The sequence below is a fragment of the Chinchilla lanigera genome, unplaced genomic scaffold (assembly GCF_000276665.1).
Source record: "Chinchilla lanigera isolate Chin_1 unplaced genomic scaffold, ChiLan1.0 scaffold00049, whole genome shotgun sequence".
Taxonomy (NCBI): domain Eukaryota; kingdom Metazoa; phylum Chordata; class Mammalia; order Rodentia; family Chinchillidae; genus Chinchilla; species Chinchilla lanigera.
Window position 1 is genome coordinate 8,420,874 of NW_004955450.1, and position 26,899 is coordinate 8,447,772.

The 26,899-nt window shown below is 42.2% G+C and overlaps 1 protein-coding gene across 7 annotated transcripts in view; it reads right to left on the reverse strand.

Moving 5' to 3' along the window:
• Positions 1-26,899, reverse strand: part of Map2k5 (mitogen-activated protein kinase kinase 5) — a 250,682-nt gene that overhangs the window by 213,297 nt on the left and 10,486 nt on the right. For all 7 annotated transcript variants that reach the window (XM_005393687.2, XM_013518967.1, XM_005393686.2 and 4 more), the window contains exon 3: positions 12,857-12,924. In XM_005393687.2, the coding sequence (XP_005393744.1) occupies positions 12,857-12,924 (68 nt within the window). The remainder of the gene's footprint in view (positions 1-12,856; positions 12,925-26,899) is intronic.

A 26,899-nucleotide genomic window follows, 5' to 3' on the forward strand; every position in this document is an offset into this window, starting at 1 on the left:
TTGCTACTTACAATAGGTTGGTAATTTCAGTTACTACTTTGTCATCATCCTAGATATCAAAACAGAATATCCTTATGCTCTGTCTAACAAATTAATTATCGAGTTGTCTGAGACTGGTGCTTGGGGTCAAGTTTGAAAAGAAATAACCTCAAAGGTAAAGGGTCAGTAGAGGTGTAATGTATTTTTTTCCTACTATAAAACCTTGCATGCATGAAATTGACCTGTTTTCAAGCTTTATTTATTTACCTTACAAATAAATAAATAAAAATAGCTTCCCTTTCATTTTAGGTCTGGGCCAGCCAAACTGGCAAACTATGTATACTTTTGTAGTCACTCTGAGAATGTGTAAGCAATCTATATGGATCTCTTTGTACTATGATCAATATAGTCACGGTCATATTTGATACATTACTTAACCAGCTTCTCCAAAGTAATTGGTTAGGTTTTGCTTTTCCTTTTTTGGAAGTCTTCTCAACCCAAGTATATTTTCACCTGCTGACATACTCAGTTTGATCTGTGTTTATATTAAGAGAGAACCTTGTGTTCTACAGTAAAGTAATTCACCAGCAAGGCCACATCATACTACATTTCCATCGTACTACATTTACGTAGTAACCAAACCCACAGTGTGGGATCACTGCACCTCTGACCTCTGAGAACCTCTGAGGACCCCTGACTGCTGAGGGCCAGGTGGCCACCAAGCTCTGGTCACTGTGTCTGGAACAAAGATAAAAATTTGGGGCATGTGTGATACCTCCTGGCACAAAGCAGTCCTGCAGGGCCAGCAGGCCTGTGCTGTCCGGTAAAATGAGGTAGGAACTTGGAGTGTCATCACCAGCTGTTCCCTAGCACATGATCCTAGAGGTGGTGCTACTGCACCTCACTTTGTCCAGCTGTAAATGAGGTTGAGGTCTGCCCAGACGACAGCTTGAGACTCTCATCGGAAAACAGATAAGACAATTTATAAACTGCAGGGTAAGCTGTTTCAGCTCTTGGGCCTCTCTTCAGTGTCTTTAATATATTCTTCCCCTAAAGGGCTTCTCTCCCATTTGATTCTAAGTACAGTGGTGCCTCAGTGGGCATCCGTAGTTGGTTCTGGGAGGCAAGTACAAAAAACAATGGATACCAAACGAATTGTTCTGGCTGAAAAGTGGAGCAAGTCACGAGGCAATGGATACTGCCAAGTGTCAGCATGCACGTGAGACCCCGTGCGAGCGAGGAGTCCTGGGACAGCACTTTCACATCAACACGGGTAGCACCATGTTTGGTAAGCTGTAAAATGGTGGAGTACCAAGGTATAACTACAGTAATAAAATAACCACTAATGACAAAGACAAGGCTTCTAGCCAAAAATAAACTATCAACAACAACAACAACAAAACCCCCTAAATTTTATATACTAAAATACTTCACATGGTTTGGACAGAAAAGTGACCAATTGCCATCAGCAGTAGTGGGGCCATAACTTGAAGTGACCCAAACAACTTCTTTCTCTTAAGCTTTATAATCCTGCCTCGGTTTTCATTTCCTATCATACAAAACTTTCCACATACTAGATGTTTGATAAATATTTATTGACTGAAATGTGGCTGAATCTTGATTCTGCTACTCATTAACTCGTAGCCTTCAGGAAGTCATTTAACCTTATTGAACACAGGTTCCCTCCAAATGAGAGTAAGATTATTTACCCTATTACATGGAGTCATCGTAAGGCTCAAAAACCAAACTGCAACAGCCAGAACTAGAGAAGGCGCTTGGTAAACTACCATTCAATATTAGTGGAGAAGTTTTTTTTAAAAAAATGTCTAATACTGAAACAATATCAAGTGCCAGGCATGGTGGTGCACGCCTGTAACCCCAGCACTTGGGAGGCTGAGGCAGGAGGATCATTGCAAGTTTGAGGTCAGCCTGGGCTACAAAGTGAGCTCAAGGCCAGCCGGAACTGCATGGTAAGACCCTGTCTCAAAAAAAAAAGAAACAATATCAAGCACAATATTTCTCAGTGTTTAAGCATTTAAAAACACAGAAATATTTATGTATATAAAGCACAAAACACTGTGCTCAAATTGAAAACTGGAGCAGCAGTTACACATTCTCTGCTAGCGTCTGTGGCATAATCCGTTACATGCAGTAATTGCAGCAATAATCAATAAGCTAACTGGGTAAAAGATTAATCAGTTTTACAACTGCTAATGGAATCTCCAGCACCAGACTTAGATTAGTTTCAGAGTCCCTCTGAGATATTCTTCAAAATCCTTAAACAATTTTAATAAGGATGTGACAAAGTTTAGCATAGTTATCCAAAAATCTAATTAATTTGAAACAGAAAGCCACATTCGACAAGGGGATAACAAGTACAATTTCTGGCTTTGTTTTGTTTGCAAGTTCATCCAAACAATGTTCCTATTCGTTATGAACCTAACTAGCAGCACAGTTCAATCAATAATTAAATTTTCCTCTTCCTGGAAATCTGCATTATAAAAAACTTGAGTTCCAAAACAACACAGTTTAATTCTACAAGGCACAAGTTCTCTAATAAGAAAGAGGGCTAAGGAGACAGCTCAGAGGTGTGTACTTGCGTAGTATGTTTGGGGTCCTGGGTTTAAGCCCCTGCACTGCAGAGAGGAGGGAGAGGGGGAGAGAAAAAGAGAGAGGGAGAGACAGAGAGAGAGAAACAAGTCTCACCCCCTGAGTGTCTGTGTGTTAGGCTCAGTACTACACATCTATCCATGTGCATTTAATTTTTCACACTCCTGCTCTGGGAGAATCATCACCTCTATTTAATGGAGGGGGCAAATGGTTTATCAGTGAGCAAAGAAAAATACTTCCTGTTCTAGCTTCCGCACTCAGACCATAAAGTAAGTGTACGTTTACCATTCAAGAGTTAACAGGTAAGTGACCTCGCAGATCTCATTCCTCAAGCGTTTAACCACACAGACAGGCTGCGGGGTAGACTGCTGGGCTGGTGGAGAGCTCTGGCGGGGTCACTCACTCCCCGGGCGAGTTCAGTCATATCCTTTGGATGGCGAAGCAGCAGGAAGCCATCAGTGACCTCTCACTCAGTCCTCCCCCTCACCCCTTCCCCCCACAAGTCCAACCACCGCACTCAGCTTCCCGCTTAGAGGCCCTGCGCCCACTCCCTCTAAGTGCTGGAGTTCCCCGTGGCTCCTCACCAACCTTCACTTCTCATTATATACTCTCCTTGAGTTACTTCCGCCACTTCAAAGGTTTCAATTACCAGAGGAGCCATTGAGACTAATTAGGAGCTGATGAATCACAAATCTTTATTTCTAGCCCAGATTTCTCTCCTAAGACTCAGAACATATCCAAGTGGTTGTCCAAAGCCTCCCCCAATGCAACAGGTCCGAAACGCACTTCCCCACCTTTCCCACCCTCCCTCAGACCCTAAATTGCCACCTGGGCTTGTTACATCAAGAAAGACCATCTCCATCACCCAGTTTTCAAAGCGAGAAGTCTGGAAGTAATCCACATCATCTCGGCTACATTCAGCGCAACCTGACATCCTCCCCACTTCCCATCTCAGTGAACTCCTCCCCAGCCCTGCATGCACCACTGTCTAGAATTGTTAAACCGCCCCAGGTGGCTTCTGAGCCTCAGACTGGTCTCCTCCAGCCACCCTGCAGAAAATAAACGGATGTGGCTGCAACCTAAAGCCCTCAGTGAAGTGACCCACTCTATCCCCCAGAGTCCCCAGACTACATCAGTCCTGAACACACCAGGCACTCTTATCCGCTCGCTCTTACCCACACGCTCACTCTTACCCACACGCTCACTCAGCCCCAAACGCTCTTCTCGGTCTCCTGGTCTTAGTTTACTCCACTGGGCCACTGCCCTCTTCAGGAAGCCTTCTGGGTCCCCATAGCTAGGTTAGCCACGCCTCTGAGCTCATGTCATCGGTCACTCTGCCTGAGTTTTTCTTGTCCTCTCACACGGATCTCTGTTTCCTTTCTGCTACCAAGAGCTCCCACTGGGAAGGAACTGTGTGTTCACCGCACCCCCCAGCCGCTGAGCGCTGAGCTGGGTGCTCTGTCCCGCACACCTGTGCTGCGTGGAAACTGGCTGTTCGGGTGAGTAACAACTCAGTGAGTGAGTGATCCGGGGCCCCAGCTCTCTATTTACCAGCGGTGACTTAGAGAAAGACACCGTGTCTGTGCCTCAGTACCGTCTGTTGTAAAAATCAGGAAACTACCTACCTTGCTCAGCTTACAAAAGTATTAATGGCAGAGGGTCTCTAAGAGTTTTAGGAGCTCCCTCCTTGAGGCTCCTGAAACTGTATATGCAATGCTGCTTTATGTGAATTTGCTGGCAAAAAAACACACAACCTGCAGAAGGTTTTCCAAAGAAAGGACCAGGCTTCCAAGACCTTTGGAAACCACCGTCGTGCAGTGCCTGGCACGAAGCGGGTGCTCCACAAATGTTTATGGGAGAAGGCAGGAAGGATGACCACACACACCCTCAGGACTCCGAGGCCCTGACCTACTCACGCACCAAGGACACAGCGGCATCTCTAGTGTTCTTCTATCCACTGTAACAGGACAGCTTACAAAAGCTTTCCTTAGTGTGCTTTCTAACGGAGAACAAAATCGCACAGTAATTCACTTATAAGAAACACACACACTGGCTTTTTCCTACCAACAGTACAATTTTCAAATTCGTATTTTGCCAGTAATGCAAGCATACCCAACTACTGGTAGCTCAGTCAGTAATTACAGTGATAATCAATAAACTAACCAACTGTTTGCAGTCTTAACTTTGTCAAAGGGCTATCAGTTCAATTACAACCCTACTCAGATGTGTCATTGTTACACCATCTTTTGATTATTCCTCACACTTTCTTTTTTTTTTGGTTTTTCTCCAGTACCGGGAACCGAACTCACGACTTTGCACTTGCCAGGCAGGTGCTTTTGCCGCTGAGCTAAATCCCCAGCCCCTATTCCTCACACTTTCCATGAGGAGGCTTTTCCTCTGTGATGGAGACCGCTCACAAACATGTACGTGTTCCAGTAGTCAAAAAAAAAAAAAAAAAAAAAGCACAGCCGGGTATGTAGCTTGGTGGTAGAGCACTTGCTTAGTATGCGTAAGGCTCTGTGTTTAATCTCTAGCATCACAAAAGCAAAAAAATCAAAGGAAGGGAGAGGGAGAGAGGGAAGAAGGGAAGAAAACCAATCTGTGTTGCAGACCAAGTTAGTTGTGCATCTACTTACCTGGCCTCAGGTCCCCTAGCTTCCTAACAACTCTCTGGCCCCACCTCAAGGAAACTGTAATGCACCTTCGAAGTACTTCCTTATCTGATTCTAGACCAAGGGCCTGCACATGTGAGTAGATGACAAGAAAGAAAAAGATCTTCCAGTGACAAGGTCAACAGGGACCAACTCTGGGGACTGTTTACAGGCCAAGATTACTGGATGGATGTATTAACTAATGATCTGGAAGGGAAAACAGCAGCAAGTTGGCCAAGTTTAATGATGACACTATTTGTTTTGGATAATAAAACCACAAAGGACTTCTGGGAGTTCCAGATAGTGAGAACAGAAGTTTGGGCAGCCAATAGCAGATGACACGCAACTTGGCTAAGTACAAGGTAATGTGTACTGGCAGGACGAATTCAAAACGGTACACAGTAGTGGGTCCAAAACTGAGGGCATCTTCTCAGGTGAAGCTTCCAGAGTTGTCACCGTGATTAGCTTAGGGCAACGTCTATACTGACCTTTCACCTAACTTCTAACTGTAGCAGTTCTAGGGTAGAAGCTGAAACAATAGCTTCGGAGAACTTTTCATTGAAATAAAGCAGATCAAGGCCTCGGAGAAGGCAGGCCGCATGGGACACTCCCTGCAAACCGGCTATACTGAGACCTCCACAGACAGGCAGCCGAGCAGGGAGCAGAGCCCCATCAATGACAAAATACTGGCGGTACAAAGCTCCTGCTCGAGAAGTCCCCAGAGTGCTCTGGTGCCACTGAGGCTGGGGCCTGTTTGCTCACCCTTATCTTCCAAAAGCTGCATAATAAATCCCTTGTTGGGGCAAACTGCAATGTTTCTGCTCCTTGCTACCAAGACATTTCACAATGGGGGAGAAATAAAGAACTGCTCCGTTCCCATCAGTACTTCAAGGGTATCTACATATCCCAGGAAACCCAAAGCAGACAGTTAAAATAATCCAGCTCTCGGAAAATAACTTCTGTTCTTCCTCTAGAAGGAGAGAGGAAGATAAAAACTTTACTTTTGCCTTGGCACGTGTCATTGTTTGAATGTATAAACTGAGTAATTTCTAAAACAAATGACTGCCGTCAGCTCCCCATTCTTGCTCTTGTTACCATTCGCCTCCCTGCCTGCAAAACACATCATATGATCAGTTGTTGAGATGAACTGCACTGAAGTAGGGGCTAAACACCCACCGCAGGCTGGGCTGATTCTGTCACCTACAAACTAGGTCCACATAGGATCTGTTTAATATGGGGCATATTTAAAAGTACCATATGGAAAATAAGCGGCCAATTTTTTTGCTCCTTAAAGAAAATTCCTGATAGCAAAAGTTCTGTTAAACATTCAACTCCTAAGTATGCAAAACAAATTTTGTGGTTAAAATTGGCCTCATCGGTAAGGATGAGATTTCTGAACCTTCAGAAGTCCACAAGGCATTTTCTACACTGTTATTTAAACTCAGGTACACTGGCATTCTAGTAAAAAGCATGGTTCTTTGTAGTCAGAAAAAGCATGGTTCTTTGTAGTCAGGAAAAACACAGTATTTAAACAGCTTTGTTAGCAAAATCTTAGCAGATACAAAAACAGAACAGAATACCTCCTACCTAAAACAGGCAGCCACTGGGACCGTTTCCAGGCCTGCAACTATCCACATGACTCCTAACTCATCTCTGAACCTGCTCTCCTCACTTGGGCTCAAGGTATTTACCTGTAAAATGAAAGAGGTGGACGAGACCGCTAAGGTTCCCTTCCAACTCCGTGAGTAACTGCATGATCTCAGTGGCTATCTCCAAGTTTTGCATGCTATGATAAAGCTAATCACAGCCCAATTTACAGGGTGCTACAGAGGTCAAAAAGTACTGTTCCCTCCTGGTACCCAACGTCTAACAAGGTACACGATGGCTGCATATGCCAAAGGGAATACTTACACTCCACTAAAACACAAGGTCTCTGCCATAACGGGAGGCATTACAGTAATATTCATCCCACATTCTTCTGGCAATGGGGGGAAATGGTATAAAGAGAGAGAATGAGCAAAATGAAGAAAATTATTCTTGTTAATATTGTGCTCCACTCACACAAGCCACTCTTAGAATCAAGAGAACCAGGTATAAAAAAATTCTCCACTAGACACAAGATTTTGCAGAAGCAAATATGAATCCATTTACAAAAGAAAGATATACTGCTAAGTTCCTCAATGAAAGGTCACCGGAAAAAAACGTAAGCTTACTATTAAAATTTCCCCTCCTAGAACTGGGCCCCAAACACACTACCAGACAACAAACAGAAACATGGAAGGAGAAAAGCAACATACTATTTCCAATCTTTCTAGAAAATGGAAAACAAGAACAACAAAAAAAATTTAAACTACATTAAGGGAATATTTAACAGAGTCCTTTAAATTATTAGCAATGATCAGGTATTTAGTTTTCAGAATATGTAGGTTGTGTGTATTTTTTCCTAATAAAGCATTTCAAATTCTAATTAAAAAAATACTTTATGGAGGAATTAAAAAGATACAAGAGTGTCAGAGGAAAAGCCGTGATCCCAGAAGTGGAATATTCTAACAACATAACTTACAGGAAACTACGCTATAAAAACAGATTGTTGATTAACACAAACTCATAACAAAATGCAGAGAGCTACCACAATGCTGCTGTAATAACACTTGGCTGCTGAATTCTTTCAATACATTAAATATCTCCTTGGAGACCAAATTACTTTACATTTTCTTAAAAGACAATTTATTATAGCTTTGTTTTCTTCTCATTATCTCTTAAAAATATATCGAATGAAGAAAAGAATACAACTTCTAAATAACTTACATAAAATTGTACTAATGTGTGACAACAGACTTTGGTTTAATATGCTGGTTATTATTTAACAGCACACAACCTATTGTCATGACAAATCCTTACCACAATGTGATATTCCACGTGTCACATGTATCAAAAACCACTGAATGCCATTACTATGGCGCTCATAAAATTAACAGCCTCAGGCTGCAAGCCATTTAAATAATTGATAAGTTTTCAATTAAAAAGGAAACATTTTCAAGTCTAATACAAAAATCTATTTGAATTACTGATAAAAACTTACACTTGAGTTGGCCCAAAGCCAAAAAATGCTTGCATCCAAGGGATGAAAAAGGTAATTCTGCAAGTTTCAGCTCAGATGTTGCAATTTTTTTATTCTTATGCGGAGACGTAGGCTATTTATTCATTCAACCTTAATAATCAATAGAAAAGAATGATTAAAGGGCCAATGGTAACGAGGTCTCTGCTTTTGCTTCCCTCTACACGGCTGTTAAATACAAAGGTGGCCACAATTTTACTGAATTCTCTACAAAACAGGAAGCTGTTTTGTCTTTACAATAAAACTGTGGTCCTCTGTCAATATCTTCCCAATGTCACTACACCAAATCCGGGAATCCAACTTTTTCAGAACCAAATTGAACCCAAAAAATAAGGACCAATGCAAATCTTTAATAATAGGCTGGTAGTCATGAGTACTATCCACCAAAATCTATTGTGAAACTAGGTCCAAATGGTTCTCTGTGACAAAACTGGACCCCAAAGGAATTTCCAACCCTAAAGACCAGGACGGATGGAAACGAGAGTCAAGTGATCTTGTCTGTGCTTTCTGTGAACTACTCTTTACCTTTTTAAATACTGACAGCTTCACTCTACACAAACAAAGGGCAACAGCAAGAGACAGGAAGAAAGGGAAATCCATTCAAGGTTCAAATGACCTAAAGCATTGTGTCTCAGAGATATTTTCATCTTCATTTCAAAATATTTTGTTGAAACATTCAGCATCAAAAAGGCAGAGTGGGTAGAGGGCTGAGGGGTGCTCATGTTCTACCTGTAAATTTTTGTGAGATGAATTAGAGGAAAGCTGGGCCCAACCTGCCACACCACAATCCATGGTCCCATATCAAGTCATAAAAAAAGTTTTCATCCATCTGTTGCCATGGTGATGAGATCCTGGGCAGGTTTCTAGGTTCTTGTGCGTGAGGGAATAAAGAAATAAATGTGGAATGTGATAGTAAGGAGAAAGCAGCAAAGCTGAATGAAGTTACTTAGGTGATGGTTTGCTCCACAAGTGGGCTTATGCCGGTGGAAAGAAAAATGACACAAGTGGGTGTAAGATTTAAAATGTTGCGCTGGGTCTAGGGCACCTCTCGCTGGGTCTCCCAGAGCGTGACTGACTATGTAATCGACAGGGTGCCGAGTCAGGTTGGCTAGGTCTACTGCGTATGTCCTTTCCCATAATTCACTTATAATCAGACGTAGGGGATGCAGCCCATATGCATGAGCTTCAGTGAATTCGAAGGAAGGAAAGATCACACAGGAAGATTTGGCATGCATGGGTCTTGGTTTGGGACATCAGCATCTTCCAAGGTGGGCCCAGGGATCTTTGTCTTTCTTGTCTCTGCCTCTACATAATAGGCCTTAGGACAGGGTTGGGGGGGTGGTGTCCAGGTTCAGGTGAGTGGAGGGGTGGGGAATGGACCCGTAGCCCCAACTGTACTATGTATATGACATCCACAGCAAATTAGGAAAGACCAAGAATAAGTTGAGTTTTACATAAAACTAATATTCACATTAAGAAATGTTGGCCTTCACTTCTGAGATTGCACCCTGCACAATTTTACTCTTTAAATTACTACTACTATTTTTCTTCATAAGATAATGCCAAAGGATAATTTGTACTAATCTACTTATTTTATGAATGTTCCTATGTGGCAAAATTAAAAGTTATTACACCTGTATCTGTCCTCATCTAAAAATGACAACGAGTTCATTATGAAATAAATTTGGGGATGAGTGAGCTATATGCTCTTTTTGGACTAAAGAATACCTCTCAAGAAATCTTGAGGATTTTTAAGTTTAATGATATGTAATGTAAGGTTATATAATCATCATTAGTATTTCATGTAACAAAATAATTGAACACTTCATTTGAAAAAATAAGCTACAATGTTTTTCAGACAAGGTCTCACCATGTACTTCAGGCTGATCTTTAACTCACTATGTATCTCTGGGTGGCCTCCAACATGGGAATCCTCCTGCTCCAGCTTACCGAGTACTAGAACTACAAGCCTGTGCCACCAGGCCAGGCTCTGTATTTTCAAATAGCTCTGAGGTAAGAGCTATTTGAATAGAGCAGAGGAAACAGAGCAGAGGAATAGAGCAGAGGAAATAATAAAGCAGAGGAAAACCAGACAACCAATTGGGTTGAAGGTGTCGAAGATCATAAGAACCCGTGGCTAATAGGTTGGGTGAGACATTTCCCAAAGGAAGAAGACATGCACACAATGCTGGCTCCCGAGTACCGTACAGGGCACCAATCAGAAAGCAATATTCTCAGTTCTTCGTGTGAATCTGGCCATGTCTGTAGGACCAGTCAGTAGATGCTGTTCTCAATCCTTCACTTACATATGGGTGAGACCCGTCGAGAGACACTGTTTCCCACCCTTCATTTTAAGCAAGTTTTTCCACAGGACTATTTACATCTGGTGTGAGACCAAGTGAGTTTTGATAGGACCACTGTCCCAACGCCAAATACGTATGAGGTGGAGGCCAATCCAGGTATTTGGGACACTAACAACCTCTTTCTCTCTACCCTTAGGGCACTGAGCCTTTTTATCACCCACTCTAACCCTGTAGAATGTACTTTTTTCTCCCTTCAATAAATGTACACTCTCACTGCCTTTTCCGTGCTTTCACACTTTGGTCAGATCACCTGTACGTGTAAAGAAACCTCCACAGACCCCATCCAGTAACAGTAGTAACACTTTGAGTAGGTGTGTCTCTGTCTCTGTCTGTTTCTATCTCTGTCTCTCTATCAACAAAGTTATCTACCGTTAAGTTGCCTCCCTGTCCTTAAACCTGAAATCTTCCTGCCTCAGCCTCTTGAGTAGCTAGGACTACAGGCCATGGACATGTCTTTTAACCAGAGCTCCCTCCTTTAAAAGCAGTGATCATGGTACCTATTTCACAATGATTATCAAAACTTAAAAAAGATACAGTACCTTATGTACTTGGTCCATTTCATGCACTCAGAAATGGAAGCGATTATTAGTATCACTATGATTGTACACAGTATGGTTTCTAGAAAAGCACAATTTGTAAGCTCTTCTGAAAAGTATATATCTTTTATATACACAATGAAAGTATACTCATGTCAGTTCTCTGCAGTAGACACATGTGAAAAAACTAGAGCCCCTATGTGCGCCTGTTTTCTAAAAATAAGCATGTCACATTCCCAGGAGAGCTGGTCAATCCATCAATACTCGTGCTAGACCTTTCTGAAGACAATCCTGCTCTGCCTTTCAAGTACTGATGAGCTCAGCTCTAAAGTCACAGTACACAAAGACTCCCACATAAGTTAATGGGAAGTCAATGGGAAATTGACTTTTCCTACTCTGTGCTGGTTGGAATGTAACGCTCTGTTAATCATGCCATCCTTCTTGTTCTCTTTCCTCCTATCCTAAATTAAAACTATTGGCGGAAACCCCGGATAGATAGTTTACAGTTTTCATTACAATGAAACAATCCTTGTTGAAGCAGAAGTCTCTCAAAAATCTACACCCTAACTGTTGGCTGGGACTACAGTCTCCATGAAAAGCAAGAGCCCTAATTCAACCAAGACACCACTTTGCATTTGTATAGAACTTTTGACTTTTCAAAGGGCTTTCACATCTATCATCCTTACAATGACCCTGTGCGGTGGGAAAGGAAAAGTATTATTATCCACAATCGACAGATGAGGCATCTATAGCAAATGAAAGATTAAATGATCTCCCTACAGCCAGGAAGCCAGAGAAGAGCTGTGTTCTACTTCTACTCCAATCCTCTTTCTAAGAGGTCACTAAAAAAGGTTTTGTAAACCGATTATAAACTCTGATAAAATAAAATAGAATTGAGATGAAAGCTCGTATCAGTGGTCAGGGAAGCTATGTTTCCTCATCATTGCCGAATTTTTCAAGCTTTGTATTAAAGCTTTAGAAATGTACCCTTTTCTCTGGTTTATTTCAGTCCCAGACAAATATTAAAGCAAATTTTCACTAGAATTTGAAATACAAAAGATAATTTTTTCCCCAGATATATTCGCATCACTTTGAATCCATAAGTAACCCTCTAGTTCATTCTGGGGTATGAGTAGGAAGATGGATAGAAGTAAAATAACTGACAGTACATCTTTAAATCCTGTATACATATTAAGCCCGCAGCTACATTATAACTATAGTCTGAAAGGGTGAAAGAGATCTCCAGTTGAAAGTAGATTTTGAAAAATTTTTAGAGCCCAGGGGTTCATTTTTAATGAGCCGTTACTTTAAGTACTGCATAAAAAATACAGGAAATTGATAGTCCATTTAGTCTGCACCATACCTAATGTAAAAGTCATTAAGATGCATTATTCTTAATGTTCATGATAGGATCAGTAAGTGTCTTTTGAAAAGAAATGCCCTTAACTTTCACATAAGGAAATCTCTGAAAACCTTATCTATTATTCAGAAAATGTTGTGGCAATCGTGATTACTTGCAGTCTTCCCCATGCCCAAAAAAGCAGCATCCTCAATTACATTAACATTTTTAAAAAGAGTCCTCATCTGTAACGTACTTACATATGACAGCATTGCCTTCATTTCTTCATCACTTCTCACAGTAATTCTATCGCCATCTTCGTCTTCATCTGTTTAAAACGAAACACAGGCCACGGGATAAGATTTGCATTTTTTAAAGTACAAAAATTGTGCTGCCTGGGAACATCATACAACTGGGATTTTTACAGCTTGATATCTAAACCCTCAATACCATAGTTACTGGGGGATATTGGAATTATTAGTACACTGTTTTGCTTTTGTTTGTTTGGAATATAATCGGAATCTCCAGAAAGACCTAAAACTTTGTTTTAGGGATGCAGGAAAATCAACATACTGCTCATGTCATTCATGACATGCATCCAGTTAAAGTTAATATAACCGGAGTACAACAAAGCATGTCTGGGAATTTTAAAAACCAAGGAGAAGCTGGTCCTTCTCTCCTATCGATACATTTTTATTTCCTAAAAACCACCCTGTCCCCTGCTATCTCTCCATTCTTCCTCTCTCTAAGGCAACCTATCATACCACAGAAGCATGATACAAATGGCTGATGTTTACTGAACACTATTTATACACAAGGCACTGTGACTGGTGCATCATATGTAATACCACCTTTAAAACCTTCCCACAAGTGCCGGGAGTGGTGGCACATGCCTGTAACCTCAGCACTCCGGAGGCTGAGGCAGGAGGATCACTGTGAGTTTGAGGCCAGCCTGGGCTACAAAGTGAGCTTAAGCCAACCTGAACTGCATAGCGAGACCCTGTCTTAAAAAGACAAAAAAACAAAACAAAACAAAAAACACCTTCCCACAAGCCTATGATGTGGATATCATTATTGTTATTTCCTTTTTTTTTCTTTTTGCAGAAAAAGAGCCCGAAGCCTAGCACAAGGGTGAACTTGAAAAGCAACTCCAGTACACATCTTTCTGTATCTCCCATTCCACCCAGCAGCAGATTTCTTTTCAAACACTGTCATTTTGTATGGGCTACTCTGTGGTCCTAGCAAGCCTCCAGTGGTGATTCAGGTTATTCTGAAATAACGTAACAGTATTAACACTAGAGAAGAATATGTCTTTACAAAATGCATCACCAGGTGTGCCGGGCATGGTGGCGCATGCCTGTAATCCCAGCACTCGGGAGGCTGAAGCAGGGGGATGAAGCAGCCTGCGCTACAAAGTGAGCTCAAGGCCAGCCTCAACTGCATAGAGTCCCTGCCTCAAAAAAAAAAAAAAAAACCAAAAAACCAAAGAACAAAATGTATCACCAGAACGTGTACACTCAAGTCTCCGCAAAGGGGCCACATCCAGAAACAATGTACTAACTTCAATAATTCTCTTCCTTGGGCTGAGGATATAGCTCAGTGGCATAAGCACCTGCCTGGCAAGCGTAAGGTTGTGAGTTTGATCCCCAGTACTGCAAAAAAAAAAAAAAATTCTCTTCCTCAAAATAGTTTTGAAACATTGCTTCAAAAACTGTTTTAAGAACCAAAAGAGAGATCACGTGAGATCTCACATCAGATCTCATTTTTAACCCAAGATGGAACTGCTGGCCAGATCACCTCCCCTTCCCATCTGCCCGCTGGACCAAGATGACTTCTGGCTATATCTGAATATTTAGTTAGACACTCCATCCTTCTAAAGGTAAGTATGTGTCAGTAACGTCTGATGAACTGAGTACACAGTTGAAAGAAAAATGCTCAAAACATTTGAGCGATGCTCACAGCCTCCCAAGGTGACAATCTGAAAGGGGAGGGCTCTCGGTTACTCTTGGCCTTGTACTTGCTGACCAATCAGATGCAGGCAATGTGCTGGCCCCAGGGCTGCCAGGCCAGACACCTCCTGTGAAGAGAACCGGCTTGCGGGACATGCTCTGGGGATGTTTACGGAAGAACCAGGGGATTTAGTTCCAACACCTGGATCTTCCCCCACCACACACCTGTGGGCCCAGCCCCTACCATCCAGCTGCGGTTCTGAAGCTGTCCGCCTGCCGGGTGATCAGGCCCCAGGGACTCTAGGAGGGGTCCAATCAGCCTACTGCCCAGAAAAATGCTACCGCTTCCTCCTCCTCAGTAGCCACCTGACAGCAAGATGGAAACCGGCATTTGCCAGGCAGCTAAAGATCAAAACACAGCACGCAGCACCCGGTCACCACACCAACAGCTCTTCCTCCCAAAGCATTTTCTCCGGACCCGGCACCCCGGCTCACTCTGCGGAGGCCCTAGACTCGATGTGATCAGTGTCCTCAAGTCACTCTGTCTACAAGGTAGGGCTGTCGAGAGCCATGACCCGCGTTCTGCTACCCAGGGCTGTCTGCTCTCAATGTAAAAAGTGCACCCTGGTCCCTTTCAGAAAGGACATAAAAGCCTAAGAATGAACATACACACACAAGTAGGGCTGGGGATATAGCTCAGCGGCACAAGTGCCTGCCTGGCAAGCGCAAGGTCCCGAGTTCAATTCCCAGTACCAAAAAAAAAAAAAAAAAAAAAAAAAAAAACCACACACAAGTGCTACAAGGGACCTGGCATGTTCTCTTTCCTTTTCAGTATAGACTCTCTGAGGCCAAACTGGGAGAGATATGCCATGTATTTATTTGTTCGTTTGTCTGTCCTTCTGAGACATGGTTTCACTACGTAATTCAGGCTGGTCTTGAACTCACTTTGCAGCCTACGCGGGTCTGGAACTTGCAGTCTTCAAGCCTCAGTATCCCATGTGCTGGCATTACAGGCCTGCGCCACCACGCCCAGCTGAGAAATGCCATTTTAGTTGCAGAAACAGAAAAAAGGACTTTCCATATACATCCTAGAAACTAACAGCTTTCGAGGTTATCAAAAGCTTTCTTTTTTTTGGTTTTTTTCCGGTACCGGGAATCGAACTCAGGCTCTTGCGCTTGCCAGGCAGGCACTGTGCTGCTGAGCTAAATCCCCAGACCCTCAAAAGTTTTCTGAAAAATGCATTAGACAATGAGGAAAAAACAGTATAGAAGAATATACTGTTACATATTACCACACAGGAAGGCACTTTATATTTTGCTTTAAAACCAGGTCAAATTCTGTTCCAGCCTGAAGGAAGTAGTTTTTTATAAATCTCCTTTCTGCACCAGAGCTAGCTATAGAGATGACGGCTACAAAGGGGGTGTTTACATATGAACTGTGATACACGCAAGACCTCAATACAATATTGCCTGCATGGGGCAGGAAGTTTGGTACAACAGGAAAAAAGTTTCTTATAGTTTCTAAAGACAGGGCACAAATTCCATAAATATCAGTTAAAACATAATCTCTGTAAATCAAGATACGAGAGAGCTGGGGGAGGAGTGAGGAGGGAAGGAAAGAGGAGGGAAGAGGAAAGATCCTGAAGTTCTCAAAGCCAGCCTTAACTATGTAAGCCTACCTAAGACAAAGTATTCTGGGATTCTGGACTTCTATCGACTCTCTTAAGGATTATTTCAGAAGGGAAAAAAAACCTAAGAGAACTCATGTAGTAGAATACATGCAGACCAGCTCTGTAAAAAGCTGTGAAACACTACCACCAACGCACTTGTTCAGCAGATGGAAAACTCAGGCTTTGATGCCAATTCCATTGTGAAGTGCTGGTGCTGTCCCATCAGGGGTCTGACGCAAGGAGAAAGATTCCAGGTTGAAAGGGGCATTCCAATAAAGCCTGGAGATAAAACCAGGCTTATGTGACACTGTGATTAATAACTCTTGTGGGTAAGACTAGATTTTATCTCAATCTTGGTTTTCTTTGGGGAAACTGTCTGCTTCACTCTAATATCTGAGCATAGTTGCTTTAATGAAGACTAAGATTTCCAGTTCAAAAAAAAAAAAAAAACTAAAATTGGAAAAATAACCACATCCATGAGAATAATGGAAATTCTGGCCAAAAGGCAAAATCTAAGCTGTATCTGATCAGCGGAAGAGCAAAGCACTCATCTTAACATTTAAAGTGAGAGTGTGCCTCTGAAGACAGGTAACAGACAGCAATGAGGAGTGGGGGAAGGTTAGCAATCAGAAATACATGCCAAGCCATCTACTGTGACAGTATTCTAAAATACTTATCTAAACCAAAGCTGGACATATACAACCCATCTCACAAACACTCTCAAACTGGGTTAGCTATTAAAAGTTACACTAGCTAGAATGATAAATCATAGGGGCTGGGGATTTAGCTCAGCAGCAAAAGCACCTGCCTGGCAAGTACAAGGTCGTGAGTTCGGTTCCCGGTACCGGAGAAAAACCAAAAAAAAAAAAGAATGATAAATCATAAACTTACTAAAAGGGCACAAAGAGTTTCAAAGGCATAAATATGTTGGTGAAGAACACCGGAAAGTAGTGGTACTAAAGTGGAAAGAAGTAGAAAAATAACTTGAACTCTTTCCATCTTATACATGGAGGTTCTTTGCCATCTGACCAGGAAAGCATTACTGGATATAACCAAGAGAAAGAGGGGGGCAGATCTGACACACTGGTTCACAATGAGAACTCCAGGCTTCTCTAGTTGCCTGGAGCACAGTAATATGATTTTCCAGCACATTAGGGAAGCAAAAGTAGAACCAGAAAGTCTATGTACTGGCTGGATTTTGTTAATGTCACTTAAAATGGAGGAAAAAATCCTAGCAAGATACCAAATAGAGTGCAGCAGATGGTAAACAAATATTATGAAGCAATCTTCACAAAATCTGCAGTGTGTCACAAATATACAAAACGGCAGAGTTTGGGAAAAGAGAATCACAAGAAGCCATATGTTGTTAGCGATTTTATTGGAAGCAACGTGCCATCTGAAAGAGAAACCTAGAAGAGGAACATAAGGGCCTCACAGAGGAGCGGCAGCCGCAGGTAGGGCTGGTCACGAGATGGCCACGGAGGGAGGGTGGAGCAGGAACAGGGCCGCCCAGGCAGCCGGGGCTCAAGAGGGCTTCCACAGGGAGCAACAGGAAGGGAAGGAAATATATTCTGTGTCATTTGTCACACTCCTGCGTCAGGTCAGTGAGAACTACAGCAAAGGCACTTTTCCCCGCCAAAAGGGAAAAGTGAAAACGTCACTGTAGAGGCTGGAAAGACATCCACAGGAAACTACCAGAAAGAATGTCAAGTTTAGAGCCGCTCTCAGCAGTGGAGCCCAGCGATGCCGGTAGGACAACAGGCCCTGGTTTCCACGGCCACAACAGTGTATCCGGGAGCTTTCCCCTGGCTCCGTGCCGATCTCCCAGTACTGCTCAGTTTCCTTTCTCCCTCCCCTTTTGAGCAAATGAAGGTGCCCGCTACACGGCATACGTGTAACTGCGCACTGCGAGAACAGCGAGGAGGAAAGCAAGCCGCAAGAACGTGTGAGCTCACGGCGCTTACGCGCATGGAGGGAGACGAGGGAAGGGGCCACGAGGCTGCCGAGAAGCGGGTTCCTGCAGAGGGAACGGCGAAGGCAGAGGCCCTGAGTTAGGAGAGGAAGCGGGGTGGCCGGAAGAGAATGCAAAATGGGAGAACACACGAGTCCCCGGAAGGCGTGGTGGGCCAGGGCTGGGGAGATGGGAACTCGCAGGGACTCGGCGGGCGTTTGGATTTGGCTTGGCTTTTATTCTGGAGGGCTTTTTAAAATGTCACTGAGATCTGTCCTTTAAATTTTTAAACTCTAATTATGAATACATAGTAATTGTACATAGTAACTGCACACTAACTGGCTTCATCGGGGTATTTCCACACCTGCAGATACTGTGCTTTGACACGAGCCCACCTACTCCGCTCTCTCGGCTTCCCCGTTCCCATCCTCCCCCTCGTCCTCCCCTTGTGCTGACGGTCTCTCTACTACTTTCAGATCCTCTCGTTTAAATTCCAATTTCCACATAAGAGAGAAAACGTGACACCTGTCTTTCGATGTGTGGCTTATTTCGCTTAACACCCGGACCTTTAGTCCCATTTATTTTCCTATAAATGGCATGATTTCCTTCTCCATGGTTGAGTAAGACTCTATTGTGCATATACACCATATTCGCCCTGCTGATGATTTACCTTTTTATTAGTAGTGTATGTTTGTGATACATTAATAATCACATTCACCTTGGAGAACTGGTACACACACATTTCGCGTTTTGATCCTTTTTATTCCCCCTTCACAGATCCCCTTCCCGTCTCCACAAAGTCCATCACCTCTCTTTTATTTTGCTCTTTAAATTACTTATATTTTGGCCAGGCGTGGTGGTGCACACCTGTAATCCCAGCACTCGGGAGGCTGAGGCAGGAGGATTGTTGCAAGTTCAGGACCAGCCTGGGCTACAAAGTGAGTTCAAGATCAGCCTGAATTGCACAGCGAGACTCTGTCTCAAAAAAGACAAAAAAAAAATTATTTATATTTTGGGTTTCTCATATTAGTGAAACCATGCAATGTTTAACCTTCTGTGTCTTATTACTAACATGGTCTCAAGATCCATCCATTGTCCTGCAAATGACTCAAATTTATCCTTTTTTATGGCACGGCCAAGGAGTAAATACAAGCGTGCGTGCACATCACAGTTGCTAGGCATCTGGAGGCTTAAGCATCATAACCTCAACCAACATCTAAGAGGATCACTCGCTTAGTGGAGAAGACGCCATACGGAGACAAAGGGGGAGACAGGGAAATAGGAGCCCCGGCCTACTCTCGGTGACAAATAATAGTGGCCTATAAACAAGATAAAGGTATTTTTGTCCTTTTGTCCTTCTGTCCTCTCTCCCTCATTCCCTCTTTCTCTTCCTTTCTTCCTTCTTCCCTTCCTTCCAACAACATCTTTCTATGTTGCCCAGACTGGCCTTGAATTCCTAGGCTCAAGCAATCTTCCTGCCTCGGCCTTCTAAGTAGCCAACACAAGAAGACACCAGCATGTCTGGGCCAAGCTGAAATTCTGAGAAGTCTTCTCATATTGGATCTACTCTGAAGACAGAGTCCATAGGATTTGCTGACAAATGGGATACGGACATAGAAATGATATACAGATATAGACATAGAATGTCCTTATTCATTTCCTTGACCATCCACGCATTCCAGAAACTACTGAGTCTACTATGTGCCAGGAACTGTAGCAGGGTTTGTAGAGACGCCAAATGAGCAGCATGCTGCGGATACAGCTCAGCGGCACAGCACGACACCTGCCTGGCAAGTGTGAGGTGGTGAGCTTGATTCTCGGTACTGGGAAAAAAAAAAAGAGCAGCACTGTCTGCTGACTTCCAGGAGCAGCTAGTCCAGTCCTTTTGTAAATAATTTAAACTTCTTCAGGCCAGCATAGTGGTCCACGCCTGTAACTCCCAAACCCTGGGAGGCTGAGGCATGAGGACTGAAAAGGTGAGCCCAGCCTGAGCAGCTTAGCAAGAGCCTGTCTCAAAATTCATAAAAACTCTGAAAGAGGTGGGGATGTAGCTCACTGCCAAGGCTCTGTATTCATTCTGCAGCATCACCCCACACAAAACACTTCTCAATTTTACAAATTAGCAAGACAACTACTTTGTTTCTTTTTTTTTGAGACAGGTTCTTGCTATGCCGTTCAGGCTGGCCTTGAACTCACTCTGTAGCCCAGGCTGGTCTCAAACTCGCAACGATCCTCCTCTGCCTCAGCCTCCTGAGTGCTAGGATTACAGGTGTGTGCCACCAGGCCTAGCTAAGATAACTATTAAGAAACAATGGCTCTCATAAGACTAAAATGGATCTGGACTTTTTACATCAATGATTACTTGAAGTCAAACTTTCAAAAAATTAAAGCTCTCTTCAAATTACCTCAAATTCTAGGACGCATAATGACCTCTTACATGTTAAATATTTTTAGACACAATGGAGCTTTATTGTGAATTAATGTTTCACTAATCTACCTAATTTGTTTACAAGTAAGTTATTCTTTTACACATACAACAATTCAAGAAAATAAAACTTTATTTCTTCCAAATATCTTAAAAGGCTTGAAGCTATCTCAGAAGCAAAAAGGAACTCCCACCCAACTAATATTTTTATTTTTTTCCAGTCTTTTTGAGACAGGGTCTTGCTATGCAGTGCAGGCTGGCCTTGAGCTCACTTTGTAGCCTAGGCTGGTCTTGAACTCACAACGATCCTCCTGCCTCAGCCTCCCGAGTGCTGGGATTACAGGCGTGCGCCACCACGCCCAGCCCCCAACAAATCTTAATACAACTGTCTTTACTATTTACATAAATCTACAGGTGTCAACTATATTTGTTTTCTACAATCTGAAAACCTACAGATTTTACATAATTGCAGTTTTCCTTTAGAAGGTCATACTATCCCCAACTTTAGATATGACATTGGTTTAAAGATTCCCATGCAAAATACAAAAATAATCTTCAAAAAAGAAAAAAAGCAACTGAAAGGATTCTATTCAGTGAGAGGCGAGTATGAAACAGTCATGCCTGGCCGACAGCTGGCAATCTGAACAACTACTTTGGAGAGAACAATATGCACTGTAACAACCGTTGTTGATTTCTTGGTTTTTTTTCGAGGGGGGTAGTTTCTGGTACTGGGAATTGAACTCATGACCTTGTGCTTACCAGGCAGGTGCTGTGCCGCTGAGCTAAATCCCCAGCCCCAACTGTTGTTGATTTCCTATCATCTTGTTTTAATATTCTGTATTGTTTTTAATGTTTTTTAAAATTTTTCTTATTCTCTTTAAAATTAAAAAAAATTTTTAAAAAATTCATGCTTGATGAAAGGCACAAAATAAGTATTTATCTTATAACTGTCTAACCAGAACCAAACTCAGACACACAGTTTGACCAGTATGAAGATACCCTGGGGGCTGGAGATCGGAATAGGCAATGCTGCGAAAATAAAAACACAGTACTTAGGGGTGTGAGTCACCATTTGTCTGTGGAGACTTGAAATGCATCTTCCAAGTCATGAGGGACATTTGACTAACAGCAGTCAAACAGTCATTTTACAGAAGTGACTTCTTTTCCTTTTCAGTCCTGGGGAATGAATCCAAGGTGTCGCACTGAGCTACATCCCCAGCCCCTTATTTTTTATTTTGAGACAGGGCCTTGTGAAGTCCCTAAGTTGCCCAAGCTGGGCTCAAACTTGCAATCATTCTGTCTCAGCCTGCCGGAGCGCTGGAACAAAGCCCAGGAAGAGGAACACAAGTAACAGAAACGCATGGCAAATGCATCAGTGGCCGTGGATGACTTTTAGCACCTCACGTGCTGGTGTGCTCATTAATCAGTTAATGAAATTGCAAAACCCAGCAGGGAGCTCTGTGCCTATATGCGCGTCAGGGTCGTGCACCATATACGGGGCCTACACACGTAAATATGCCGGATTGGTTATGGTTATAGAATTCAGCCTCATCTGAGAAATGTCCTCATATCTGGGAAAAGACAAATTATTCAATAACTGGCACAGACTCAACTATTTGCTTGAAAAATAAAGTCAGATCGCCACTGAGTTCTTTCACCAAAATAGAATGAAGATGTTAAAAGAATTTCTTCCTGATCTTTGTAATAAAAAATGCATGCTCGGCTAGGTGTGGCGGCACACACCTATAATCCCAGCATTTGGGAGGCAGAGGCAGGATTGCTATGAGTTCAAGGCCAGCCTGAACTAACAGTGAGACTCTTATCTCAAAAAAAAAAAAGAGAGAGAGAGCATGCTTGTTTTTAAAAAACCTCTAACATGTACATACATATTTATATATATAACTAATATGTGTGTTAACCTCATTAAAGTAGAAAAAAAAAGACTACAGAGGAATGTTTCTGCAATATCCTAGAATGTGGAACTCTTTCTAAGCATAACTAACCCAGAAGTCACAAAAGAAAATATGACAAAATTGACTGTGAAAAAATTTAAACTCTATGAAAAAAAAAAAGAAAGAAAATAAAAAGGCCAAAACGGTGCCCAGCTTACCAGCGCATATACTAGAATTAGAATAACACGGAGAAGATTAGCATGGCCCCTGCACGAGGGTGATGCACAAATTCATGAAACATTCCGTATTTTTTTAAACATCACTCCAGTAACCAAAATGGTTAAAAGAACAAATTTAGGTAAAAGTTTCCTTATGTCATTTAATGTCTTATAATTAGATAACTGACTAAAAAGTTATTTTATACTAAGATGGACATTTAAATGTATTTCAGAGATAATATCAAGATTGTCATGTTGAAATACTACGTGTGGCTCTTAATCTGAAGTTGTCTATAAAACTTTGTAATTGTCTGTTAACATTTTGCAGGGATTCAACTTCTAAAAGAACCATGATTGATAAGAACTAACAGTCCTCTGGCTATACTTTATATTTCAAAGTGCTTGATATCCAGATGAGATTATAATAGTTAAGCTCACTGTTCCCACTATAATACTGGTGTACTGATCTCTTTTGTGTGTTCAACAACTCAAGTTTGGAGACCAGAACTAGAAGGGAAACTGGGGTAAGAGGACAGCCAATATAATGGCCCTGGGCCTCCAGGTCAATAAGAGCCCATGACATGAAAGAACCTTTTCTATAGGATCCTACAACTTTGACGAGTCACCCAACCTCCTGAGCAGGGAGATTGCTGGACCCCAGAGGACAGGAATCAACCAGCATACAGTGTGCCAAAAAAGAGTGTCACCAAAGAGGGAAAAGTCTCCCATGCTTTCACAGAAAGCAACATGGTCAAGCAAGACCCTGACCCATCCTGGTGGCTCACATGGACAGAGGAGCTGAGAAGCTCTGCACATGGTTCCAAAAGTAAAGCCTGAGGAGACTTAACTGACCCTGATAGACAGCAAGAGGTTAATTTTGAGTAACACAGATCTTGCTTTAAACACCTGGCAGAAAAGTATAAGCAAAAGATGTATGAAAACAATACCATAGTAATAAAAGCTAGATATAGAAAAGGAGCTTCAATTCCTGACCCCTTCTGACAGTTTGCAGCTACACCAATAGCTGACCACTATTATGGTTCAGTGAAGCTAAAAAACTATGGTGGAAAGTATAAAAGCTCAACAAGTGTCTTTAAATTCCTTAGCTAAAATTATCCTTCAAAACCACCAGATGCTCTACCTTCTTACAGGTAAAACTAAAAGGACTTATGTCAAGAAATATCAGACTTATAGATAACCTCTATCAGTAGCGGGGTCTAAAAGCCAGCTAGTTACATTCGCTATTTCAGTCCCTTAAGAGCAGTTTTTGGATGTGGCTCTTTTCCCAATCTGCCTTTCTGTTCTAATGTTCATGCTTTGATTACATATGCTTTAATTTCTTGGAAAAGTTATTTATCATTGCCTAGAGGCTGCCAAACTCCAAGTGATCATGCAGATGGAACCAGCAACAAATGTGCCACACTCCTTTTACTGAGAGCTGTTAGATCAACCTGTGAAGGTAGTTTATAACTGCTAAACGCCAACATAACTTCTATCCAAGGACCACTAGATTAGCTTTCTGAAGAAGAAGGTCCCTGGCTTCAGTCTCCCATACACCAACCCTTCTCAGCTCAAAGCAGCTAGATGGAAACTGCACCCTTTCTCGCTTAACTGCAATTAGGGACACATCTTTGAGTAGGGGAATATTATAGACAGCCAAGTTAGGTAGAAATATAGGCAATCAGACAGGGCTGGTCCCTCAAGGGAGTTTGTGCTGAACATGCAACACATTAGCAACTGTGGCTAGAGGTACATATGAATAAGATTAACATCACAATGGGCAGATTTACATACTTCCCTAAGGCAGCTTGAGATTATTGGTACCTCACCCTTCTGAGATTTCCCATACAAATGAACCATTAACTCATTGGGGTGGGCCTAATTCTCCCACCCACTGAAACTAAGACTAAAACTACTAAAACTAAGACTAAAAACAAGCCCAAAGTCTGGGAATACAGCTCAGTGGCACAGGTGTCTGCCTGGCAAGCTCAAGGTCCTGAGTTTGATTCCCAGTACCAAAAAAAAAAATTAAAAACAAGACTAAAACTATAGATTATTGACCAAAGTGAATGAATTCATCCATATGCCCTCGCTACTGGACCAGTATTAGCCAAACGGCTATACTTGTCATTTTATTGGCTGACTATAGTTTTGAGCCACACTGTTCCCACCTTATGAGCCTGCTCTATGAAACTTTCTCAGAGAAGTGGACTTGATGGCGACCCACCTGGGAGCCCTCTTTTCTCTCAGGAGCTATTCCTATTATTCCCCCTTCTTATTTCCCATACCTATTCCCCAATAAGTGTTCCTATTCTTAAAAAAAAAGACCAAAAAAAGCTAAAAAGAGCGATAAATTAAACAATAATGCTTGTAACATAAGACAAGAGGGCAATTTTAATATTGGAAAGCTCTTCTGGCTATTCAAAGAAGACAAATAACTCGCTAGAGAAACAGGCAAAGGTGACCAAAAATAATTCGTAGGTATTAAATACAAATGGAAAGATACTAAAGCTCATTTACAATTAAAGAAATATAAAACAGTAATACAATGATTTTTCCACCTGTCAAACTGACACTGACTAAAATGTTGCTAACAGGGTTGGTGAGAGTGGAGAGATGGGAAATGTAGGTTGTTCTACCTTGGAAAGCAAACGTAGTAACAGCTACGGAAATGTCAAATATGGGCAACCTTTGTCTCGGCAGTTTCAGCTCTTAAGAATAAGCATATTTCCACCATGTGGGAAGATACCACAATGCTATTGACCTCAGCACTTTTTCTAATACTGAAGAACTGATAACTGAAATGCCCATCAGGAGGTTAAATATATTAAGCTATGGCCATAAAATTAAGTCTATTATAGTCGTCAAAAAGAACGAAGAAAACCCATGCACACTGACGCTGGCAAGAGTTCTAACATGTGCTATTCAAGAGGAAGCAGTGGAAAGCAGGTGCAGCTTGTCTCGGGTCATGCACGGAGAAAATCTCCACAAGGAGACGGAAGAAAGTGCTAACAAGGAAAGCAGAGGATGTGAGGAAACGGGGATTTTACTTTTTGTTTTGTTTCTATGCTGCTTGATTTTTTAAAAGATTATCCATATCTTTTAATTTGAAAAATAATTAAACACCAGCTATTAACAAGAACTTTCATTTGTGCTCTAGGTATGAGGGAGAAAAGACTTAAAAGAGGTAAGAAAAGAAAAGAGGTTCAGTATCATCAGTCCGAAAGGTGAGTTAAGCACAGACAGGCCTCCCTCCTCCCGTCCAGCCTTCACTCCGTCTGGAAACACCATCTGAGGACCATGCCTGTCTTTGTTACTTTTCTCACTGCTGAGACAAAATACCTGACATTCAAAGTTAAACAGGGAAAGGTTTATTAGCTCACAGTCTGTTGAGGTTTCAGTCCATAATTGGCTAGGCAGGGCAGCATGGCAGACAGGCATCTCAGAGGAGAAAAAGTTCATGGTGGGCAGAAAGTAGCAAAGCAAGCAAGAGACAAGACAAGCCTCTTTCTGTCCCTTATATTGTACCCAGGCTACTGCGGTTAGGGCAGTGCCAAACCAACTGGTGGTCTGACTTAGTAACTACCCTCCCTTAATCCTAGCATTGTACCACGAATCAATCACACACTCTAGATTCAAACACCTCTGAAAAAGCCTCACCTGTAATTGACTGCATGAGGCTTTGGGGGAACATCTAGACATGAGCCGTAACAATGACAGAACCTGGCGCCCACCCCCCTCCGGGTTAGTAAGTAAGGGAATTTGAATTTGGGGACTGAACTGTACACACAAACAGTTATATCCTATACACAAACAATAGCACAAATAACCCCCAAAAGGAAATCACTCATTTGGCTTTAGGTCATGCGTATTTTATCATTTTCATTTGAATATGAACACATATAGCATTCCATTCTGTTCAACAAGTGTGTTCCTCTAAGGTGCTAAAGCTTAGTACTCCGAAGAGAGCAGAAGTGAATTAAAGCACAGTGCTTATCACAAAGTAACCAAAATCTAGGGAGGGAGGGGAATCCCCCACACAAGAGCCAGAAGGCTCCCCACTGTAGTGAAGGTGCTCAGATGATCCCCATCTGGAATTATCAGTGGTTTCACCAAAGAGACGGCACTGGACAATCTGCTCACCACCTGATCTTTCCCCTTTTCCATTCTTTCAACTCTCCTTCTCTCCATATTTAGG